Source organism: Globicephala melas, chromosome 2 (genome assembly GCF_963455315.2).
Source record: "Globicephala melas chromosome 2, mGloMel1.2, whole genome shotgun sequence".
NCBI lineage: Eukaryota > Metazoa > Chordata > Mammalia > Artiodactyla > Delphinidae > Globicephala > Globicephala melas.
This window is the reverse complement of record NC_083315.2, coordinates 152,507,679-152,524,258: the sequence shown is the minus strand read 5'-3', so window position 1 is coordinate 152,524,258 and position 16,580 is coordinate 152,507,679. Positions and strand designations below refer to the sequence as shown.

General features: G+C 46.8%; 1 protein-coding gene across 8 annotated transcripts in view; it reads right to left on the bottom strand.

The window, feature by feature from the left end:
- ADCK1 (aarF domain containing kinase 1) overlaps positions 1-14,864 on the bottom strand; it is a 112,102-nt gene extending 97,238 nt beyond the window's left edge. For 3 of the 8 annotated variants that reach the window (XM_030831906.2, XM_030831911.2, XM_030831913.2), the window contains exons 1-3: positions 14,761-14,864; positions 4,781-4,926; positions 2,695-2,778 (exon numbers count right to left, since the gene is read on the bottom strand). In XM_030831906.2, the coding sequence (XP_030687766.1) occupies positions 2,695-2,778; positions 4,781-4,915 (219 nt within the window). In that variant the 5' untranslated portion in view covers positions 4,916-4,926; positions 14,761-14,864. Of the gene's footprint in view, positions 1-2,694; positions 2,779-4,780; positions 4,927-14,207; positions 14,345-14,368; positions 14,600-14,760 lie in introns of those variants that run through there. The other 5 variants (XM_060295119.1, XM_060295121.2, XM_060295120.1 and 2 more) reach the window with 5 other exon arrangements.
- Positions 14,865-16,580: the final 1,716 nt, after the last annotated feature.

Here is a 16,580-nt window from a genome sequence, read left to right as displayed (position 1 = left end):
GGCAACTGTCTTCATGACATCCATCCCCCCGTCTGCTCTGCAGATTCCCCAAGGCAGAGGGCTTGCCCCTGTGCCCTGGCCTGGACCTCTCTGCAAAACGTGGCTCTGGTGGGTTCCAAGGCCCATAGCATTGGTTAGGTGGAGAAAAGGGGGTAGGGAAAAGCAGGGGGCATTAGGTCTCAGAGACAAGGACTTTGAGATCTTCCAATACAAACTAACATTTCATTCATTCATTCATTCAACAAACCTTTATTTAGGAGCTACTGTGTCCTGGGTACTGTAGTAGGTGCTGCAGAAGTGAAGATACACAACATAGACCAAGTCTCTTTCCTCATGGAGCATACCTTCTAGTAGACATCTGACTTAGTTTTGATACCTGCTTTATTTACATTTACATTCACAACACACTGTCTCAGATACTATCCATACCTCAGTAAGTGGTATAACTATCTGTAGTCCACAGACCCCAAAAGTTGGAATGACCTTCTCAAAGCCAAGGCACAAACTCAGGTCTTCTGACTACAAACCTTACTCTCTTTCTGGGGCCTCTCCCAAGGCAGGGAGCTAGCAGGGTACAGCCTGGCATTGAGACAGACATTAACTCAACTCAGTCCCAGGCATCACTGCTAGAGATAGGAGATGTAAAAAAGAAAGACCCATCCCTGATCTAAAAGAATTTATGGTCTAAAGAGAGAGAAAGACACATAACCAACTATCATCTATGACAGGAATAAAGAACATAGAGTGGTTAAATACAAATACGAAGATCTCTCTGGAAAGATATACAAGAAATAATGATCACCTCCAGGCAGAAAAATTGGGTACCTGAGAAACAGGGATAGGAGGGTCATTTTTTATGTTCAAATATTATATATTTTGAATTGTGTACCATTGAATTTACTTCTCATTAAATGACACTGTGAGGATGCAATCAGCCAAATGCTGAATGTAGGAAATTCCACAGGATAAATGATCTGGTTTCTTCAACAAGCAAATAGCTCCCCCAAAAAGCAGGGAGGGGAAATATTATAGACTTAAAAAGATTTAGGAAACATCAGCCAAACATAATATATGAACCTTGTTTGGATCCAGATTTGAATCAACTTAAAAAAGAAATTTTGGGGACAACATGGAAGGTTTTTTTAAAAATAAATTTATTTATTTATTTATTTATTTTTGGCTGTGTTGGGTCTTTGTTGCTGCCCGCGGGCTTTCTCTAGTTGTGGCGAGCGGGGGCTACTCTTCCTTGCAGTGCACGGGCTTCTCATTGCGGTGGCTTCTCTTGTTGCGGAGCACGAGCTCTAGGCACACAGGCTTCAGCAGTTGTGGCATGCGGGCTCAGCAGTTGTGGCACACGGGCTCTAGAGCACAGGCTCAGTAGTTGTGGCTCACAGGCTCTAGAGCACAGGCTCAGTAGTTGTGGCTTATGGGCTCTAGAGCACAGGCTCAGTAATTGTGGCACACGGGCTTAGTTGCTCCGCGGCATGTGGGATCTTCCTGCACCAGGGCTCGAACCCCCATCCCCTGCATTGGCAGGCGGATTCTTAACCACTGCGCCACCAGGGAAGTCCCAAAAAGGAAGATTTGAATATGGACTAGCTACTAGAGGTTATTAAGGAATTATTATCAATTTTGTTAGGTATGATCATGGTACCGTAGTTAAGGTTTTTTTAAGGTCCTTATCTGCTAGAGATACATTCTGAAGTATTTACAAATGAAATAATATGATGCCAGAGATTTGTTTTTAAATATTTCAGCAAAAAATAATAATAAATAAATAAATGAATAAAGAAGTAAATGAAGGAATGAATAAATAAAGGGAAGAGTAGATGAAACAAGATTGGCAAAAGGCTGATAATTTCTGAAGCTGGATGACAGTTCCATAGGGGCTCATACTACTCTACCCTTATGGATGGTTGAAATTTCCATAATGAAAAGTTTAAATAAAAATTTAAAAATTAATTATTCCAGCCACCTAGGATGACTGAGGAGGTAAGTGTCACAGAGGAAAGGTATTTGAGCTGAGTCCTGAAGGATGACTAGGAATTTTCTAAGGGGCAAAGGGCCTTCCAGGCTGAGTAAAGATACACAGATCTATCACAAACCTCTCTCTGGGAGAACCAAAGTTATATACACTTGACCTCAAACTCAACTTACATCCCACACAAGTGCCCTCTTGCTTAATCCCCCAACTCTTTGGGACATGTAGACATAGCACCAAAATCAACCATCCTGTTCCAAATCAAAACAGAGTGTGTGGTCGGCAGCTCCACTCAGAGACCTACAATAGGCCCCGGCGTAGCCTTCAGAGGACAGGAAGGCAATTAACCTCTCTCAACTGGGTTTTGCCTGACAAGGCAGTTTAGAAGCCAGCTGAGTTATCTCAGGGACAGAGCCTTCATTCCTCCTGAGTCATCCCAGACGCGTGCCCTCCCCAGACATACACACCAGCCTCCCCAGCAGCACCTTATAGATTTATAACCTCAGTACTGGGGGGTCCAGCTTGACGGCAGCTTGGCAGCCCAGCCCATGGGCACTAAAACACGCCCCCTCCTTCCTCCCAAGCCCCCAGCCTCAATCCCTACACTGCCCCCACCCACCTCCAGCTGCACTCAGGAAGCTTGCTGGCTTTGCAGTCACTTCAGGACTTACCCAGGCCTGGTCTAGCTCAGATGGGTCCCACAGGTCCCTTACCTTGGATCGAAGCTGCAAGTATTCCTCTGAACCATAGGGGACACTCCTCAAGGAGGTAAGATAGTCGTAACTGATGGCAGCTGTCTGTGAACCAAGGAAGAGGAAGGCTTAGCACCAGACATCAAATATTACTCCTCTGTCCAAGGCCTGCAGCTGCAGCCCCCTGACACAGGTGGTATGTCTAGAGAGGCAGTCCAACCTCTAAGAGGCCCTGCTCCCAGATTTCGAGCTAGCTGGCTTCTTCCTGTCATTCAAGGCTCTGTACAAATGCTACCCCTGCAGAGACCCTCAATCTAAAGTTACCCCCATCCACCAGGAACTCCCAATTATTTATTATAGCAAACTACCATCCAAAATTACCTTGCTCATTTGTTTCCTTGTATATGGATGGTTTCCACTTCACTAGAAATTAAGCTCTATAAGCTCAGGGGCATGTCCTTCCTGTTCATCATCGTATCCCCTGCACCTTTCACAGTGCCAGGCTACTCTTCATTGCGGTGCACGGACTTCTCGTGGTGGCTTCTCTTGTTGTGGAGCACAGGCTCTAGGCATATGGGCTTCAGTAGTTGTGGCACGCAGGCTTGGTAGTTGTGGCTTGCAGGCTCTAGAGCGCAGGCTCAGTAGTTGTGGCGCACAGGCTTAGCTGCTTCACGGCATGTGGGATCTTCCCAGACCAGGGCTCGAACCCATGTCCCCCTGCATTGGTAGGCGGATTCTTAACCACTGTGCCACCAGGGAAGCCCTAGATTGTTTTTTTGACCCATTCATGTGAACACTCCTCAGCCAGAAGGTCCTTCAAAGCTGCACCTGTAGGGGCTTCCCTGGTGGCGCAGTGATTGGGAATCTGCCAGCTAATACAGGGGACATGGGTTCGAGCCCTGGTCTGGGAAGATACCACATGCCGCGGAGCACCTAGCCCCGTGAGCCACAACTACTGAGCCTGCGCGTCTGGAGCCTGTGCCCCACAACAAGAGAGGCCATGATAGTGAGAGGCCCGCGCACTGAGATGAAGAGTGGCCCCCTCTCGCCACAACTGGAGAAAGCCCTCGCACAGAAACGAAGACCCAACACAGCAAAAATAAATAAATAAATAAATAAATTTTTAAAATATATACATTAAAAAAAAAAAAAAGCTGCACCTGCATGGGACAGTTCGTTTCTACCCCTAAGACATATAAGATAATGCTAGGCCCCAAAAAGGCATTCAGCAAACACTTAGGAATCACTACATATGCCATGGCCTGTTTATCTATTTACTAATCTTGAGTCTATGACCCAGTTTACGTTAAAGAGCAGGCACTACATCTGAGCCAGGCTAGGAAGAAGACGGGACAACACTGAGTATTAAGGAAATGATTAGACAACAGCCCAGACAGACTGTGCATCAGAGTGTCTCTACACCGAGGGGAAGAAAGCATGGGCTCATCCTGCAGCAGACAAAGGAGGAAAGAAAGCAGGACGCATGTGGCACTCTACCCACCAATGGAGCAATTATGTAGGGCTGCCTGGAACAGCCACTTTCAGCAGAGTTAAAGAGGATGCAATCACACCAGAACGATGTTCCTGAACCACTGGAGAAAGCCTCTAACAGTCAAATATTCAATTCAGATTCTGTTAGTTTGGAGCTTGGAGGGGATCGGCAAAGTTCTTCGAGGCATAGATACTCAGAGCATGAGCCCTGCATCACGAACCATTCACGAGCTCACTGGAGGCAGCCCAAGTTTTCTGGTAGAATTTACTCAAAGCTGCAAAGCTCTCTTTCCATGTGTTTCCTGAGAAGACCGCCTCCTGAGTCTGTCACTAAAATAAGGTAAGGAGGTTCTGTAAAGGTAAAGGCTTCAGAACAGAGACCCCATGCAATACCACTCTGTTTAACTTCAGGATGCCAGAGGCTGTGTGAACAGGGATACAGGCACACAGGGGTGCACACCCATGCCTGTGCAACTGTGTAGTGGGAGCTTCACACGTGTAAGGGTACATGTGAATCTCCACATATGTGTGACTGGCAGGTACATCTGCTACATGTATGAACACCTGCAAGTAATACTGCAGTTCCTCTGCCCCTCCCAAAAGGTGAAGAACCTACCGTGGCAACTGCTCTGCCCACCCTGACAGCGCCAAAGTCGTTGAGGTCCAAGTACTTGTTGCTGTAGAGGTAGACGCCAGAGGCGGCAAGAGCCATGCTGGTCCACGAAGCAAGCTTGAGAGCCCTCCGGGCCATGTCCCCAGACCCTGAAGAAGGAAAGCAGAGGAAGAGGCGCAGTTAAGAGTTTCCCAGGTGGTCAAATTCAAATCTGGGCTCTGCCACTTAGACTGCATGATCTTCAGTCATTTCCTCAATCTCGCTGCACCTGTGTTTCCTCATTTGTAAAACAGGAGGATACCTACCTCAAAAGCTGTTGGGATAAGATGAGATCGTGTATGTGAAATGCTTAGCACAGTACCCAGCATAAGTCAACTGTCAAAGTCATTCTTCCTTCAACAGTACCAGGCACTGTTCTAGGCACTAGGGAGAGAGCCAAGAAAACAGACAACGTTCTTACAGTCTAGAGGGGATGACAGATCACAAGCAAACGGACATGTATTAGAATAGCAGCAGGTATTCAGTGCTGAGAAGAAAATCAAAGTGGGTAAGAGGAAGATGACGAATATGTGATGAAGGATGCTGTTTTAGATAAGAGAAGCGAGTGCGTGTTAACGACTCTTACGGAAACTATGACTGGACCACTAAGCACACAAAGGCGTCATTAGCCCCCTGTGCCCAGGTCAGAAGTAACCACAGCCAAGATGGCAGCTGGTCAGAGCAGCCAGGTAAGCCCTCCACATCTGACTGATTTTCAAAATATTTATTTTAATTAGAATAGACAGCCCCTTTTCTAGACTGTAAGCTCCTTGAGGGCAAACACCATGGCTGTTACTACTTGTCCACTCACAGCCCTCCAGGCTGCTTTCTGGTTAGGGGCTCAAGGTCCACCTGCTGATTTGCTCCGTTTCACCAAACTCACACTCCCATTCAGTGGGACCAAGTGGGCTCCCGGCTCCCTTTCCCCACCCTACTTGTACTGCTCAGCGTGCCAGGTGGCTGCACAGACAGTCTTTGGGGCCACTGTAGCCAGTGGGCAGATTCCCCTTCAATTCCTAGGAATTCTATATCAGAATAAAGTCCTTGACCGCAGCTGCAGCTGCCAGTGGAGAAGTCCCACCCAGAAGGGCCACCATCAAGCCACCTGCAGCTGCAAACCCGGCACAAATGCAGCAGGAAAATTTAGGTCATCACCCTGTTTGCTTCTGCCCTGGACTCAGTCTGTGACCATCCCCTCCCTGCTCTGTGCCTCTGTTTCCCCTTTGTATGGAAATAATTGCTCCAAACAGCCTTGTCTGCATTTTCTTTAAAGTCTATCTTGACTCATGCCTCATAATATAGTCACAGATTTTTTTTAAGTATCCACAGGGACATATTTTTCCATTCTTTTACTTTCAACTTACACTTTATACTGTTTCTCTAAATAGCATATAGTTGATTTTGTTTGCATTTAACAGAATCACTTATGTATTTGGATTTAATTTTACCATCTTCTGTGCTTTCTATATTCCTACCTGTTCTGTTTCTTTTTCTCTCCTTTCTTGACTTTTCTGGACCCAGTTCTTTTTATAATCCCATTGTTTTTCCCTTTGCAGTGTTTTTTCCTAGCCAGCATTTCTAAAGTGTGGTCAGAGGAACTCTTAAAAAAAATAAATATCTATCTGGGTGCCATTTCAAAAATGTAGATTTCTGCTAGACTCACGGACATAGAAAGCAAGCTTATGATTACCAAAGGGGAAAGTGGGGGAAGGGATAAATTGGGAATGTGAGATTAACAGATACACGCTACTATATATAAAATAGATAAACAACAAGGACCTACTGTAAAGCATAGGGAACTATATTCAATATCTTATAATAACCTATAATGGAAAAGAATGTGAAAAATAATATATATGTATAACTGAATCACTTTGCTATACACCTGAAACACTGTAAATCAACTATACTCCAAAAAAATAATAATAATGATAATGATGTAGTAAAGTAAAAAAAAAAAAAAAAAAAAGTGCAGATTTCTGAAGTTCACCCCTTGGCCCACTGAATCATCAAAGCTGGGGGTAGGACTCAGGAATCTGCATTTTAATAGGAAATATATTGGGTTATTTTTATGCAAAGTTTGAGAACCACTCTTCTAAATATTTCATTTTTAATAAAGAGAGGCTTCACATGTTCAAATTCATCAGTGAAACCATGCCCCCTTCCAAGTTTATCCTACCCACTCACAACCCCAGATGACTGCATTCACCCAACAAGGATGACTGCAGCAATTTTTTTTTTTTTTTTTTTTGGCTGCATTGGATCTTCGTTGCTGCACGCGGGCTTTCTCTAGTTGCAGTGAGTGGGGGCTTCTCATTGCGGTGGCTTCTCTTGTTGCAGAGCACGGGCTCCAGGCACATGGGTTTCAGTAGTTGTGGCATGTGGGCTCAGCAGTTGTGGCTCGCGGGCTCTAGATCTAAGGCTCAGTAGTTGTGGTGCATGGGTTTAGCTGCTCCGCGACATGTGAGATCTTCCCGGACCAGGGCTTGAACCCGTGTCCCCTGCATCAGCAGATGGATTCTTAACCACTGCACCACCAAGGAAGTCCCATGCAAGCAATTTTTTTTTTTTTTTTTTTTTTTTTGCGGTACGCGGGCCTCTCACTGTTGTGGCCTCTCCTGTTGCGGAGCACAGGCTCTGGACGCACAGGCTCAGCGGCCATGGCTCACGGGCCCAGCCGCTCCGCGGCATGTGGGATCTTCCCAGACCGGGGCACGAACCCATGTCCCCTGCATCGGCAGGCGGATTCTCAACCACTGCGCCACCAGGGAAGCCCAGCAAGCAATTATTTTTAAGGGGATAATTTAAGAAACTCATTTCTTTCACTAAAAACAAATGCTCTGGCCCAACTCCTGGGAGCAGTTCCTAACTCTGCAAGAAAGGGGTTTATAAACAAAAAGAATAAATTAAACCTTGCTTTGCAGTGTCCCCTTTCTTTACATCTTCTTTGTTTTATGAAAACTTCCTTACCCCATCCCTCATTCCTTTCAGATGAGAGAGAGCACAGTGGTTGAGAATGAGCACTCCAGAATCCAGTGGGCCTGAGTTTGAGTCCCGACACCATCACTTACACATTGGGTAAGCAGGGGCAGACTGCTAACTCTCTCTCAATCCCATGACCTTGTCTGTAACATGGGGATGATCATAGCAGTGCCTACTTGATGAGTTGGTGAGGAATAAGGAAATCATGCAAAATGTTTAGCAAGGTGCCACCTACACAGTAAGAACACAGTAGCAATTACTATTGTTAGGGAGCCTTGGACCAAAACCGCCCACCCTGGCCAGGCACGGTAATAACCACTTGCATGAGTTGTCTCACAACAGGAGGTCCCAATAAGGAGCAGGATACTGACAAGCTGCCACCAAAGAAGAATTGGGGAGGGGCCAAGAGAAGGGAGGAGACCCGCGCCCATAATACGTCCTGCCAACCTCCCAGAAACCCTCACGCGGGAAACCATCTTGGCTGAGAGATGCACGTGCCACCAGGAAGGACTCTGAGTCAGACCAAATATGAGCACAAAGATGATTGGCCAGAGACTACCCGGAAGGCTAAAACCCACCCCCACCCCACCCCCCCCCGCGCCATAAAACGTGAGACCGCGAGCCACGTGGCAGAGCAGTCCTCCTGGGTTCCCTTTCCCTGCTATTCTCCGTTGGAGTGTCCCTTCTCAATAAAGCCCTTTGTTTTGTCAGTCTCCTTGGACAATTTATTTCCGAGTTAGACAAGAGCCCACGCCCGGACCCTAGAAGGGGTCCCCCTCCAGTAACAGTATTACCACCACCGCCATTGTGGTTGTTGTTATTCTGTCTTCACCCAATGCCAGGCTTAGTAAAGGATCTTGTTACTCCCCTATCAACTTCTGCACGCCCCACTTCTAGCATCTTGGCAGTCCCCCACCTAGCCCTACCTTTTCATCTTGCTCTCTACACCCTCAGCCTGTAGTATTTTCAATCGAAAGGGGCAGCACGCTCAATGTCCCCTCCACCTTGTTTCTGCCAAGACACAGGTTGCCAGTTGGACCCGGACGCAGGCCTTAAATTAGGCTGAGTGCCCTCAACTCCTCACACACCTTCCTCCTTCAAGATCATCAGTTCGAAAAGGTCCATGAGGGGTGATCCAGGGACCTTCCTTGTGGGGTCTGCAGAAAAGCCCACACTAAGAAGGCAGTACAGAGCAACCGGTGGTCAGGAACTCAGCCTCTGGAGCCGGGAAGAGCCTCGGCTCTACTGCTCACCAGCTGTGTGACCGTGAGCAAACCACAACCTCTTAGAGCCTCCATTTACAAAAGAGGCTCTTGATAGTACCTACCTCATAGGGTCATTGTGGGAATTAAATGAGATGCTGCTTTAACAGAATGCCTACCATGCTCAGTAAATGAGACTTCTTCTCCTTATTGTTATTTTAAACTTCATTTCTTCTTCTCTGAAAAGCTGAAGAGCTTATATAGAAGAACTCCTAGCACTCAGGGACCAGAATTCAGCGCAACCTTGTACAATTAATAAAGGAGGTGGGAGAAACCCATCACATCTTGCCTGAACCATTCAACCATTCCCCATTCCAAACACTTCCCCACATCCCAGCCAACCTTCACTCTGCCACACAAGTCATCATCATCCTAACCCACAAGTGCATTCTTAACACTCTTACCTACCCACTCTCTATCAAAAAGTCCAAATTCTCTAGCAAGGCATTCAAGGCCCACCCCATTCTCATCCCAACCCACCTTTCCAGCTTCATCTCCCAAAATATCCCCCCACACTCAATCCCGCATTATCCCTCTATGAAGTTTTGTCAGCCAATCAGAGTTCCTTGCTCCTTCCTCTCTGGTCTCATTGTACACTGATTTTACCTCTAATAATCTGGCCCTATATCTGCCTCTTCCACTAAATGCAAAGGGCAGAATTCACTAATAAATAATAAGTGAGTAAATAAGTCTGCTAAAAAAAAAAAAAAGAGACTGAATGAATGAATGAGAGAGTGAAACTTTCTCCAGTCTATTCTCAACATGGAAACAAGTCAAACTCTGCATTCCTCTGCTCTAAACTCTCCAATGGCTCCCACCTCACTCAAAGTGAGACAGGAGGGAAGGGGACAGGGCACAACCTTTAAAAGAATGACACAGGGCTTCCCTGGTGGCACAGTGGTTGAGAGTCCGCCTGCCGATGCAGGGGACACGGGTTCGTGACCCGGTCCGGGAAGATCCCACATGCCGCGGAGCGGCTGGGCCCGTGAGCCATGGCCGCTGAGCCTGCGCGTCCGGAGCCTGTGCTCCGCAATGGGAAAGGCCACAACAGAGACAGGCCCGTGTACTGCAAAAAAAAAAAAGAATGACACAGCCATTGAGGATATGACATCAACTAGTTAGAACCAATTAGGCCCAAGATGGCAGAAGATTCGACTTCCAGTGGACCTCGAGCCTCATCATATGCTCATTGTGATACATTAGCTAAATGACACACCCAAAGGCGCCATGACAGTTCAGAAGCTGATCACAAACGGCCAAAAAGTGGGTGATGATCTAATTCCTGGAAATCCCCCCCATTCCCCGAAATGACTGGAATAATCCTCCCACTTACTGGCCTATGAAATTACTCAGCCCATAAAAACTAACCACCCCATATTTCAGGGTCTCTCGCCTTCTGAGACGGTCCACAATCTGTCTATGGAGTGTGTATCTCACTAAATAAACCTGCTTTCCCACTTAGTTCTCAGGCCAGAGCCCCCTTGCCTGCCTGCTTATATTCCTCACAAGTGTCCTATATTAATGAATCTACTTCTTGCCTATCACTTTGCCTCTCACTGAATTCCTTCTGCACTGAGACATAAAGAACCTGAGCTTCAGTAAGTCCTGACACCAGGTGAGTGACTTTAATTAAAAGACAGTGGGTTCGAGTCCCAGCCCGTGGGTTCGAGTCCCAATAGGAGTTTTGGCTGGATTCGAATCCCATCTGAGGTGCAATTGGGTTCGAGTCCCAATCTGAGGTATGTGGTTTCAAAGGAGCCAAGGCCTTGGCGTGACCTGAGAGGGCCTTCTTGATCTGACTCCCCAGTTCCCTCCAGGGTTTCAGGCCATTCCACTGTCTCCCCTTGCTCACTTCACCCCAAAGCCACCAGCCTCCCTGCTATTCCTCCAACACGCCAGGCACATTCCAGCCTCAGTGCTTTTGCACTTGCTATTCTCTCTGCCTAGAATAGGGCTCAGCGAACTTTTTCTGTAAAGGACCATATAGAAATATTTTTGGCTTTGCAGGCTATAACATCTCTGTTAGAACTACTCAACTCCGGCATTGTAGTACAAAGCAAAAGACAGCCATAGACACTATGTAAAGTAATGGGTGTGGTCAGATTTGGCCTGCAGGCTATGGTTGGCCATAACCTTGCTTAGCACATGGAATAGGTGCTCCAAAAGTATTTACTGAATGAATGAATTAATGAATGGGTAAACTATACCCTATGAGACCTGTACAGAGTCAGTAACAACACAGATTCCCAGGTGAGAATCACAAACTGGAGCTGCCAATTTGACAGCCATCCTCCTCCAGTCACCCCCAACATCCCTCCCAGACTTCCCTCCCCGAACCCCATCCTCCTCAGGTTGCACCATCCTCCAGGCCTGTCCCTCTAGGTAATGAGGCCACCCCAGCCTTAAGCCCACCTCTGAGTGGGGAAGCAGTAGCAAAGCAGACACAACTCCCAAGACCCAGTTTTCATGCAAACGTCCTCAGTAATAAAAGAGGTGGAAATTGAAAAACATAAAATAGATGATATAGGAGTCAAACTGTGTCTAAATAGACTGGAGCTGGAGTTTCCCATAAGGTGTCAGTGAGTCTTTAACATGTAAATGAGTTGCTTTCCTCGGGGTAGCAATTTTAAAAGACCCTGTCAGCCGTGAAATATGTCTGTCAATGAAAAACCCCTTTCATTATTAAATCTTTTGCTAATGAATCACCTGCCCTGTTCTGTTTACTTGCGTTTTTTGACTTTCACCTGAGTTGTTTCTCATAACAGCACATCCTTTTTTTTTGGTTGGGGGTGGGAGGGGGAGGTGCCTGGGGCCACTGGACCCTAAAACCTAACCATTAGATAATAATATTAGCAATAACTGACCTTTACACAGCCCTTTGCACTCATTATCTCATTAGTTATTCCACACAATCCAGTGAGGTAGACAGATATTACTACCATCCCCAGGTATAAATCAGGAAACCAAGGAGCAGAGAGGGTGAGTGATTTGCCCCAGGTGGCTCAGCTGGTAAATGGCAGAGTAGACCTTCAGCCCTTTCTCTTTATGGCACGTGACCTTCCTGACAGGGACTCGCAGACCTCCAATCCCCAACATTCTTAACCCCATTCTCAAGTAACTGCATCAGTCACTATGATTTCTGACCCTCTACCACCCCCAAACAGTGCCAGGCACAGGGAAGACACTGCTTGGCACCCTGGAAGTCAACAGCATGTCACACATCAACCAAAGCACCTCACTAGAAACCACCAATTCCAGGCTATGAAACATTTAGGAGAGCTGTGTTATTGTCAAATCAAGGATGAGCATGGAATCCATCTCGCTGGACCACAGGAAACATACTAGCAAGCATTGAGACAAGGCAAGAGGAGAGTCTGGGAAGTTCTACAAATTAAAAGTTGATGGTCAAATGAAATTCCACCCTCTGTGCAGAACTAAACAGAGAACCAAGCACTTACTGTTCACAGGGCTAGGCCTTTTCAGCTACTATCCACCTGCTGCCTCCTCCCCAGGCCACATTACAGGACAGTAAGCCTAGAATCACCGCTCCCTGTTTGCTGCACAGGTGAGAATGGCCACAGAGGAAAGAATTTAGGGCTCCAATCCCATTAATCCCATAAAGTGACCACAGCTCCTCCTCCCATTTCCTAGAGAGACCGTTAGACAAACGAGCAGTATTTCTTTTGGTCTGCTCCCAAGACTGGAAAAGACCCAATAATACATTTGCAGACAGTGATCTGGTTTTCAGGGAAAATTGGTTACTGATGTAGATAAAAAGCAACCAAGTTGGATGATACCATCATGTTTCATATCAATGCTGAGGGATCATCTAGTTGACCTGAGCAGGTTTATAGCCTGCCCTGCCCTGCCCTGTAGATAGGAATGTAATCCAAATGTAATCACTCTCTTTCCTAGTGTTTGATGCCCAGAAGGTGATTCAGTCAATATTGATTAAAGGAATCCCCAACTGATGCCGAAGTCCCAGAGTAGACAGGAAAAATAAATCTCATCCAGGCAAGGAATAGAATTCTCCACTTACTTCATCCAGAGATAGGGGGACTCAGGGAGAACAGTGGAAAACCAAGCACAAAGCGTGAGTAGCAGGTAAGAGGAGAAGAGTGAGTGAGATTGTAAGCAGAAATGTACGGTGCCAAGTGCTTAAACATCTCATGTAACTCTCACAACTACATCCTGGGGTGCATCCTATTACAGCTTCATTCTACAGATCAGAAAGCTGAGTTTTAGAAAAGGTAAAAAACTTGGCTGGGAAGCTAAGTGATGCAGCCAGAACTTGAATACAGGTGTGTCTGCTCCAGCCAAGAGAGCGCAAGGCGGACGAGAACAGGGCTTGCTGGGCCCTGAGGTGGGTCCCTGAAGTGCCTCTGATGTAGATAGCTAAACTGAGATGGCTTATTCAGTGAGTTGGGTGGAAGTGGGGGGGGGGGGGCAATGCATGAACCAAGCACTATTCTTGTCTTATAGGTCCCTTGCGTGACAAGAAAATAAGTGTATATCAGAAAGGGAAAAAATGTAAACTCTCCCAGCAGAGGTCAAAGTTTACATCCTGAGGGCTGCTGAGAAATGGCCAAAGATGCAATATGATGTAACCCAGGAAAACTGACACAAGTGTAGACTACATGAAAATCTGTATATAATGTGGGGGAAGAAACAGTGAAAAAGTAATATGTACATGCTTACTAACGCTACCGAAGTTAAACTGGCAAGACAGAACAGAAAGGCCCAGGACCAGGAGTGACGAGTTGGTGCTTTAAGTTCACAGGAATTTTTCCTACAAAACAGTGATACTCCAAAGTATGTTCCCAGACCAGCAGCATCCGTATATCCCAGGAGCATGTTAGAAATGCAAATGCTCGCTCCCCACCCCAGACCTACTGAATCAGAAACTTGGGGGATGGGGTCCAGGTTTCTGTGTTGCAACAAGCCCTCCAGGTGATTCTGATGCACGCTAAAGTTTGAGAACTACTGCTTAAAGAAAACGTGTGAAGGCACACATAAAGTCTAATTCACTTTCAACTCCGCAAATATTTCCTGAGCAGCCACTAAGTGCTAAGGATCATGGAGGTGATCAATAAGTACTTGTTGAATCGAATGACTTCATAGTTAGTAGAAAGGAAATGCCACTTAACCTGGGGAGAGAGCTGTACTAGGCGTCTTCTATAGGCTGCTCTCCATATAGCGCTGTCATCAGCACACGTTTACTGTGAGATCCGGAAGCTCAGGGCCCCACCAAGTGCTATAGATACGCGCGCTCCGGGGTCGCGCAGGCCCCTGCGGAGGGCAAGGATACCTGCGCGCCCCTGCTCTGATCCAGCCTGCGCTCCAGCCCCGGACACCTGCGCCTAGGAGCCCACAGACCACCAAGGCTGAGGAGGTCTGGGTGAGCCACCTGCTGCCTCCCTCCAGCTCCAGCTCTACCTACACGCAGGACTGCGCCACGCTTCCACCCAATGGTGAGCCAGGCTGGAGAGTCGCGGCAGAGGTGATGGGGCACTGCCAGTCACCCGAGTCACGTGGCCGCGCGCCGGGCCCCGGATGATAAGGTCACCGGCCCAGGGTTCCCTCCCGGCTGGAGGCCCCAGCAGAGGCGGGCGCCGGGCGCGTCCATACTGGCTTACCCGCGCCCCGCGGCCCTGGCAGCACGGGCTTTGCGCGGGCCTCCGAGGAGCTGCCCCTACTCACCCCGTGGGAAACAGAGACGCGGCGCCCGGCTTCCAGCAGCAGCCTGGTGGCGGGAGTTCGCGGGGAACTTTGCTTGCCGCCACCTCCGGATTGCTCTTAGTGAAGCCGGGGCGCCGCGCGGCCTGCCGGGAGTTGTAGTTCTTGGTTCCCTAAGCCGCGGGGACAAGGGCCAAAGAACAGCCGCGGTCGCCCTGGACCGCTCCACCTAGGGAGGCAGAGGGGTCACAGACACTTGACCTGTCAGATAGCCTGTTTCTTTGCCTGCGCTGCGGCCAGGATCCTTCCTGAAAACTTATTTTCAAGAAGCTATCCAAATTGGTCATAGATTTATGTTCAGTAGGAGGATGGAGTCGTGGGTTTGTGTATTACAACAGGCAAAGAAGAATTTTACTGACAGTTGCTGAATAGTAAGAAAGTGCTGATCGATCTTAGTCATTTTATCCCCCATTCATTCATTGACCTCTATTTACTGAATGTTTGTGTATAAGATGTACTTTGGAGACAATCATCAGACCTTCATTCCTTCTACAAACATCTCTTGAGCTACTTCGTGGGGGAACAGAGATGGGGTGGAAGATTGATCTATCAATTCAATGCAATTCTAATAAACTTTCCAACAGGATTTTCTCTGGACGTTTACAAGCTAAGCTAAAATTTACATGGAAAAACAAAGGACAAAGCATAGCCTAAACACTCTTGAAGAAGAGTAAAATGTTTCAAGGGCTTACCCTTACATATATCAACATTTATTATGAAGCTATAAAAATTAAGACTATGGGATATTAGTATAGGGATAGGCAGAGAGGGAAAATAAAACAGCCTAGAGAGCCCAAAAACAATCCAGGCACATGTGGAATCTTGATACATGACAGAGCTGGCATATGAGCTGAACCAACTGGTTCTCTGTTGGGCCCCTAACACAAAAAATTAATTCCAAGTAGATTAAGGAATTTTAAAGGAAAAAGTAAAATCAGAACTTTTGAAGGAAAATTTCCTACTATCTCAGGGAAGGGTTTATTAAATGACATCAGAAAAACGGTATGGAAAACTTTGATAAATTTGGATTACGTTAAAGTTAAGAACTTCCTCATCAAAAGGCATGAAGAAAAATACAAGCCACTAACTGGGAGAAGACACTTGCAGTACAGGGCTACAGTACAGAGCTAGCAGTATTATAGAGTTGCATAATACAGCTGCCACCACCTCGAGTTTGCAATGTATAAGTGTTAAGATGAAAACAAAGGAATAATTTCTGGGCTTCCCTGGTGGTGCAGCGGTTAAGAATCCAGCGGCCAATGCAGGGGACACAGGTTCGAGTCCTGGTCCAGGAAGATCCCACGTGCCGCGGAGCAACTAAAAGCCCATGCACCACAACTACTGAGCCCACGTGCCACAACTACTGAAGCCCATGCACCTAGAGCCCATGCTCCACAATAAGAGAAGCCACTGCAATGAGAAGCCCGAGCACCTCAGGGAAGAGTAGCCCCCGCTCGCCACAACTAGAGAAAGCCTGTGCACAGCAATGAAGACCCAATGCAGCCAAAAATAAATTAATTAATTAAATTAATATTTTTTTAAAAAGGAATAATTTCTAAATGGTGTGAATAGTGTTAGAATAGAGGTATGAACAAAGTGGTATAGGAACATAAAGAAGGGAGCATTAATTTTTCCCAGGAGATTTTGAAATGCTTTGTAAACTCAGACATGACTTACAGGCTGAGGATCAAAGGTTGAACAGGGGCTCCCTGGGAGAAGGGTGTTGGGGAGCAGACCAAGCATAGGAAAGTTCATATAAAAAAGCATAAAGATGAAGAATACAG